The sequence below is a fragment of the Ascaphus truei genome, chromosome 3 (assembly GCF_040206685.1).
Source record: "Ascaphus truei isolate aAscTru1 chromosome 3, aAscTru1.hap1, whole genome shotgun sequence".
Taxonomy (NCBI): Eukaryota; Metazoa; Chordata; class Amphibia; order Anura; family Ascaphidae; genus Ascaphus; species Ascaphus truei.
Window position 1 is genome coordinate 360,374,021 of NC_134485.1, and position 8,146 is coordinate 360,382,166.

Sequence of the window (8,146 nt, forward strand, 5' to 3'; positions counted from 1 at the left end):
TGTGTGTTTCACAGTCTATGAGCTCAGCTGCAAACCATTTTGTGGCAAGCTACAAAATAGTAAGGAATGACTTTGAAGAGATAAGATCTATAGAAGATATTTAATGTTTATGGTTAAAGTTATTTTGTCAAGATACGCATATAAAAAAATAAAAAAAAATAACTTCGCGATTTTCCTGCTTTACATTGTGTATTTTTTTTAGACAACTTATGTCATGCAGTTGAGAATATCTCTAATAAATGTTAGCAAATAAACTAAAATGTTCTTATTTTTTCATGTGTGGACATTTAAAAAGCCTACAGTATATGCTAAAAGTCATATGACTTTCTAGGTGTGTTGTTAACAAGGTGTTGAAGTTAGTTGAAGAGCTGTGTCATGCAGGAATGTTATAAGATTTTAAGAGGCCTGAAGGCTCAACATTCCACAACCATCCTAAATAACCTCTTTTGTGCTAGAGGGTCAGAACTCTCTGCTCTCTGATGCATTGCAGACTCCTAAAGCACTAGGCTTATCTGTATTTGTTTTGAAGAAACATATAAACCCAACTAAGTGTTCCTCTGTATCAGAGGCCCATGCTAAAAGCAGGCCTCTTTTGATACAGTATATTCAAATCCAAATAAGTATGGTACCTGCTAAAAAATATTGTAAGTGCTGTTCAATGCAGAAGAGGTGATTTAAGTGAAAATATTCAGATGAAGAGCCCATTTTAAGATTCTGATCATGCTACTTGGTTTCTTGAATGGATGTGTGATAAATCACTTTTTTTGTAAACCCTTGTTCTTTGAATGAAGGTTAATTCTATATACTGTAGCCCAATGCAGATTCAATGGGGGAATTTCCAGTCAAAAACGTTCCCAAATGGTTGCATTGGACTGTAAAGAATTAGGTTTATAGGATCTTTTTCAATAAGCCATGAAGTAGCCGATCACAACGTGATTGACTGCTTCAGGGCTAATTGAATGAGCTCCTTATTGTCTTCAAGTGGCAATTCCTTTGCTCTAAAATACAGTACAAAACAAACAATGTTCTTCTTTTTCCTTGGAAAAGGCATCCCTCCACATTTCTAGAGGCCCATCCTAAACATTTTTGCACCTTTTAAGTAGGATACCTCTGAAAATTCCTATTGTAGTTTGCCTGGTTAGAAAAAAATATCAGAATAAAATTAGATTAAACTAAAATTCCAGTGGCCGCTACCTTCAAATGGAAGGCAGTTCTAATAAACAATAGTAGAAATAATAGCAACCTTTGGGGATCATTTAATAAAGGTCAATTTTGCTGATCATACAGAAACCCCCATTGACTTGAAATGAAGCTTCTGTATGCTTTAGTACCCGGTCAGCACTATCCCAATGTAATACATAACCCCACTAGGATATACTGTAACTAAAACTGGTGATATACAGTACAAGAAGGAAATATGTTTCGTGGAACTGGGGGTACTGCTATTTCAACTCACACAGTGCACACTTCAGTTCAGTAATTAGTAATATATTTGTTGTTAAACTTCATAAACAGTCTAAAAAAAGACAATGCTACTACAAGATAACTTCCAGCCAATATTAGGGGTATGTTTTGCAACCTACTGTAAGTATCTACAGCAGAGCTTTCCAAACTTTTCAAGACATGCATCGTTTCGCGACACAGTAAATCTGTATTACTAGCAAACCAGAGGTTAAACTAACCCCTTATAAGAGATAGGGACACATACATAAATTGTAATAACAAAATGTATGGGGGACACAACATATCTCATGAAAACCTTTCATTTATATTTTTTTAAATATATGATTTGTAAGATAACATACATTTCCAAAATTGTTGTCATTTATGAGTGACACAGAGAGAGAGAGAGAGAGAGAGAGAGAGAGAGAGAGAGATGAGAGAGAGAGAGAGAGAGAGAGAGAGAGAGAGGAGAGAGAGAGAGAGAGAGAGAGAGAGAGAGAGAGAGAGAGAGAGAGAGAGAGAGAGAGAGAGAGAGAGTGGGAGAGTGGGAGAGTGGGTGTGGGAGTGGGAGGCTGGGTGACTGACTGTGGATTGGTGTCTGTATTCATTCACACACACTCTTGCACACTATTACACACAAACGGGGATCGGACACACGGGGGGCAAATCGGAGCAGGGGGGCCAAATCGGACTAGGGGGGGCATGGAGCTGTACTTACCTACTCGCTCCAAAGGCGCCTCCAAAATGTGCAGCTCCAATAGAGATTGGCTGTGCGCCAACCAGTCAGGTGGGGGGATTTTTATTTATTTATTTTCCCCCAGTACGCGCATGTCACCCTGTGGTGACCAGTTTTGTCTAGGAGACGGCGCACGGCCCAGCAAACCCCCTGTTGGTGGCCCTAAATGCCTGCGCCCCCCCTAAATAAGCATGCGCCCCCCACTTTCCGCACCGCTCAGAGGTTTCTTGTTACGTTCGCGTGACACACTTACACACTGCAGCCGACACACTTACACACTGCAGCCGACACACTAACGTGTCGTGACACACAGTTTGGAAAGCTCTGATCTACAGTATACAGCACCTACAACAAATGTACCGTTCTAACACCGCATATACTGTATCAGTTATTGTTTTCACTTTCAACATGCTCACAGCTGAATATTTAGGTTACTTTGTTTCCTTTTTGCTTTAAAATGGATTGGGGCAGTGGGCTTCAAATTAGGCCAATGTGTATTGCCTCTGATGTAATCCAAATGCTATATGGGAGTGCAGAATGTGAGTGTGTTTGTAATTCATGCCTCAGCATGTGTAAATGTTAATTGCAGGGTTTTCCACACATCTTCACACACAAATGGTTCACATTACATCTACATCCTGACCAGTGGTATTTACTTTGCTTCCTCCAAGACTGCGAGCTCATTGGTTAGGGTTCAGGAACTCTCTCACTGTCATGATTTCCATATGGCAAAGGAATATGTCTTCAAAGGTGCTTTGCAAAATGTTCCATACATTTTGGTTTTTTTTTTCTCTACATTCTGGTTCTAGTTCTCATAGCTCTAAAATGGGCACCTTTTCACCAATTTTGCCATTTCTGACTGTTACCAATTTTGTCAAAGTTTTGCATGAATTTCAGAAAATGTTATGAAAATGGCAGTAAATGGCATTATACAGGTGGCCTTGCACATTGACTTATAATGTTTGGTGAATTCTTTAGCGCGAAAGGTTGCTGACTTATGCAAAAACCTTGGGGGGGAGGGGGAGACAATTTTCATCAGATTTGCCAACTTTGTTGAAAATTGTGCACATCTCTACTCGCATACAATGCTTGTATAGCAGAGTTTGGAATATACATTAGTTGGAGAATGTTGCTTTAAAAAAACTGTACAATAAATGTATAGACGCTGAGAAGCGAATAGTGTTAGTTATAAGAAGTTTAACCATGTTTTCAAACATTGATTTATTTTGGGCAATACAGTTACATTGTAAGCTTCTCGTTGTGCATGTAAAATACCACATACAGTATTATGAACCATACAGCACAGTACAGGTCACAACATTATTTGTTATAGCCAGGGTTGATTCATCCAAACTATATTCATTTTTAGAGCAAAATAAAAGCTGGGTGACTTAAGGACATACAGTACTGTATGTATAAAATCTTTAAAAAGAATGCCTGTGAAATCACTGCATAATAGTTGTATTTCTCTGATTTCACAACACTGGGATAATATACTCTAGTATTTCACTGTAAAGCTAGAAACAACAACGTGTTACTTAAAGTGAACATAACTATTGTAACAGTTGCTGATCTTTCTTAGAGGGTGGTACATGTCTCAGGTTGATACACTGCTCCCCTCCCACAGACTTCTAGTCTGTATATAAACTGAGAACGCCTATATCATTTGGCAGTTCTTCTTTTTCATTAACAAGGAGCAATTGGGGAACTAAATGATGAAGCTCTTATTTTTATCCATCTTTGCCATATTTGTACTTTCTGCTTTTGATCATGCAGAATCCTCTGCTTATTATGACAGGATCTTGTCCCACAGTCGCATAAGGGCAAAGAAACAGGGGTAAGTGTGTTTTTGTTGGTTTGCATGCTAAAAATATGCAGACAAACAATAATTGCAAATAAAACCTGTTTGTTGATATTTTTTCTTTGAACAATATGAGAATATTGATGCTGATGCTTCTAACAATGTTAAGGAACAAAGAAAAGAAGGTGCACCATTTTTGTTTTATTGCTGCACTAATTGTTACCAATTGTTTACTTTGTACTATATCATATATTTTGTTATTCTGCTTAATATTGCTTCTCTGGGCTACAGTATGGCATAAGTGCCAACCAAGCTAGAAGTCACAGATTCTTACAGGACAACCTTTATAGGATAAAGAGAGTAACAGTTGCAGAACCCTGCTGAGTTGAAATGTCTGACCTTGTGCCTGACACATCAAACTTTAAGAGTAGTTTGTTTGGTGTGGAGAGAGTCATTGTTCCTTTATTTATGCAACATATGTACAGTTATGCATAAACTGGATTATCTGTAATGTTTGCAATATGTGTTTGTTTGAATTATTGAAGTAATTACATTGTGTTCATTTGTCAAATAGTAAGTTCTGTTTTGTTTGTTGTCACCTCTGGTGCCAGAGTGGCAAATCAACAAATTGCAGACCCTTCTGACATCAGATAGTTAAGGAAAAGAAATTCAACCTGTACAATATGTTTCCTTTGTCTATAACAATGCAACATTGGAGGTTGTATCATTTGCCATCTAAAACATATACTCGTATATGTTAAAGAAATATGTGCTACTTATTTGTGTACAGTTAAAGTAGAAATATTTTGTAAAATTAGAATTTAATACAAGTCTCACATTTTATTCTTCTACAGCTGTTAGTATTCTGTGAGAAAGCTTTAAATAATGAATTGTAGAGGACAAAGAACAGCCCTAATTTGCTACTCTCAATTAGTCTCAAACAGCAGATACAAATAATATGATGTATATTGATACAGTACATTGCTAATCAAACGTTTTCATGCTTTCATTATTTACATTGTAAAAATAAAAATTAGAAATGCAATTTGCTGCACCAATACCCAAAGCAGTTTGAAATCACACTGCTGTTTTGTCACACGTGTAACAAATGGGGATTGCCAGTGCAGTAATTCAAATTTTTGGACCCTCATCCTGAAATGTCAGCCTGACCATATTTTCAAGGCAATTATCATACTATTTACTTAGGTGTGTTTGGTATCCCAATCATTGATGATGGATATAAGAAACAACTGATTGAATTACAGAAGACAGATGGTTTTCTGAACAAATAAATAACCTTTCACCTTTTTCTGAACATATGCTAGGGTCATAAAGTAAAGAAAAATTATTGGTGTGGTTTACAACTTCAGCTCTTAATGGATGTGATCTCCCAAAAGAAATGCTATAAAACACAGTTTAACATGTTCCAGCACAACTGGCATCCTTGTAAAACTGAACATTCACAAAACCTTCTCTGTTTCTCCATTAGTGAAACAGAACTGTGGAGTGTGGAAGTAATAGCTGTTTTTATTGGAGTTTAAAATGTGTTTTACTTTACTGTGACTGAAAACCAGACAAAAAAAGAACAATGGGACCTTCTAATTATTTTCCTTCCTTTTTTAGTCCGAATGTCTGTGCTCTGCAACAAGTTATGGGAACTAAAAAGAAATATTTCAGTACATGCAAAAACTGGCACCAAGGGGCTATCTGTGGCAAGAAAGCGTAAGTTTTAATAAACTTAGCATTGACTGTTTATTTTTATATCTGATCATTCCCAGCTACTGAGGTTGTATGAAAAAAAACACTAAACTTATGTCATTAAATAAAAATATAACTGCAAGCCAAAGCTCACCACTTTCATGTCTTCCCTATTATGTTATTGTATAAAATTAGCCTTTTGTTTGTATTTCACAACTTTTTTTCAGTGAATCAAAATGGAAAGATATATGTTGTAATTTAAAAAAAAATAAAAAAAATATATATATATATATATATATATATATATATATATATATATATAAAAGCTGTGACAAATAAAGAACCAAAAGAATGTAAGAGGGACCAGTGACTTAAGTTCCTTAATATAAATTTTGTAGTAGTGACTTTTTAAGTAATAGTTTTCATAAAATTACCCTTTTTAGGACCATGACACTTCTATGTGGATGTAGTTTGTAATTATCAGCTTAGCCTGCAAGCCTCTTCTTCAAATAGTAGACATTTTCAGAGATCTGAAGAAGAGACACATTGTATTGAAAGCTGATGTACAAATAAGGACATGTTATAAAGTAGTATCATGTTTATCAATAACAACGTATAATATGATGCAAATAATGTATATGATCATCATATTCATTAAACATGGACTTGTTTTTTAACTGTGAGTTTCCAGTCATTCAACCGACTTTAATATACTGCAGCATAGCACAACTTGGACTTGGACTCATAGCACAATTTCATGCTTAGTAGAAACACTTTTACCCCACCCCCCTATTAAAATGAACAAATGGCATTGAGTTTAGCTCAACTCATCAGTAGGTGTATCAGATTTCATTTCATTGTTCCTCCAGAAAACACAGCATATCCTGTTATAATGCAGAATAGTTTCCACAAGATTGAATGACAGTGTTGGTGCAGAATATTGCAACATATCCTACCATATTCCATCAAAAGAAGACAATGAAGCCGGCTACTGTACATTTGTGCAATTGGGCCGGATTAAAGAAAACATAAGTGAAAGAAGTCCTAGCAAACCTTAATATGTCTGTCACAATTATAGTAGCTAAAATAGTTACATTAAATTGCATGGAAATATAGAATTGCAGAGGACTTCCTAATGTGAAGGTAATAAAGTAGACAATGATAGTCATAAATAGTAAGAATTGTTGGGGATTAATAATGGATTTTTACCTACAGCAGTTGAGTCCCTTTGTGCATACATAACATCACTATGATTTATTATACTTTTCCATATTCCCACATCTGCATCTTGTTCATCCAAGTTTTTTTCCATATGCTGCAAATGTCAGTTGAGACAAAAATTAATTCATAATATTATAATGAGTGGTAAGGATCTTTCTCCTAATAGAGATGGGAGAATGTCTTCAAAGGTGGTTCACAACATTTTTAAACATGTTGCATTTTTGCAAAACTTTTGCAAACTTTTACATTGCTCAAAATGTTCCAATTTTTTTTACATTATTTTTTTTAATGGCATTATGTAAAAGGTCATGTTGAATAATTTTAGGGTCATGTGACCTGGTAATTTGTTCTGAGAACTTTTTAATATTTTAACAACATTTCCACCATATTGCAAACTTCAACAAAACTTTCAATCCCTTTACTTCTATTGCTCCAAAAAAAAAAAAAACACTCCATAGATGTCAACTTCTAAGGAAACAAATCAGTTATTTGTTGAAATAAAAATGAAATTTTAATGGAATAATTCAGATGTTTATTTCTGAGAAAAGATCTTGGATAACTCACTCTGCACCATTATAATGGCAAAATGCCCTATGGAGCTTACAATCTATTTTTTTGGTGCCTGATGCATAAGGAGATAAGGTGACTTGCCCAAGGTCACATGGAGCCCAGGAATTGAACCGGGAATTGAACCATGTTCTCCTGCACTGACAGTGCCAGTCAGGTTCTTTACTCACTGTGCCACTCCTTCTCAGAGAGCTGGTGAGGGGGGGCTGGTGAGGGGGAGCTGGTGATTAGAGAGAGGATAGGGGATAGGATGGGGGAGAGGATGGGGGGAGAGGATGGGGGAGGAATATTTTTTTTACAGCATTAATAATATTAATGGGGTCCGGACATTTTTTTGCCCCGGGACCCGCTCATGTCTAGCTACACCACTGGTGGGGAGATACATATGAACACCTTGTATAGATGGGAAGTAAGTTAATTTAAATATGTAAATACTGTACCCTCACTTGAGTAAGCAAAGCATATTCAAATGGTTCACATTAGCATTTTTCCCAGGTATCTCAGTTGTTTTGAAGGTATATAAGTCATTAACTACTCTACTACATGTAAATCGTTAACGCCTCCTCTCCCCCATTCTGTCTCATCTACCCCGTTCCCCGCTATTTCCTCTTTCCCTCATCCCCACTCCCTGTGAAATGTAGTAGATTTGGCAAATTTACAAAAAATAAAAAGTGTACCAC

At 36.2% G+C, this 8,146-nt stretch overlaps 1 protein-coding gene across 8 annotated transcripts in view; it reads left to right on the plus strand.

Moving 5' to 3' along the window:
- Positions 1-3,836: 3,836 nt before the first annotated feature.
- The window catches only part of POSTN (periostin), a 75,417-nt gene continuing 71,107 nt past the window's right edge, over positions 3,837-8,146 (plus strand). For all 8 annotated transcript variants that reach the window (XM_075592057.1, XM_075592056.1, XM_075592061.1 and 5 more), the window contains exons 1-2: positions 3,837-4,016; positions 5,604-5,702. In XM_075592057.1, the coding sequence (XP_075448172.1) occupies positions 3,892-4,016; positions 5,604-5,702 (224 nt within the window). In that variant the 5' untranslated portion in view covers positions 3,837-3,891. The remainder of the gene's footprint in view (positions 4,017-5,603; positions 5,703-8,146) is intronic.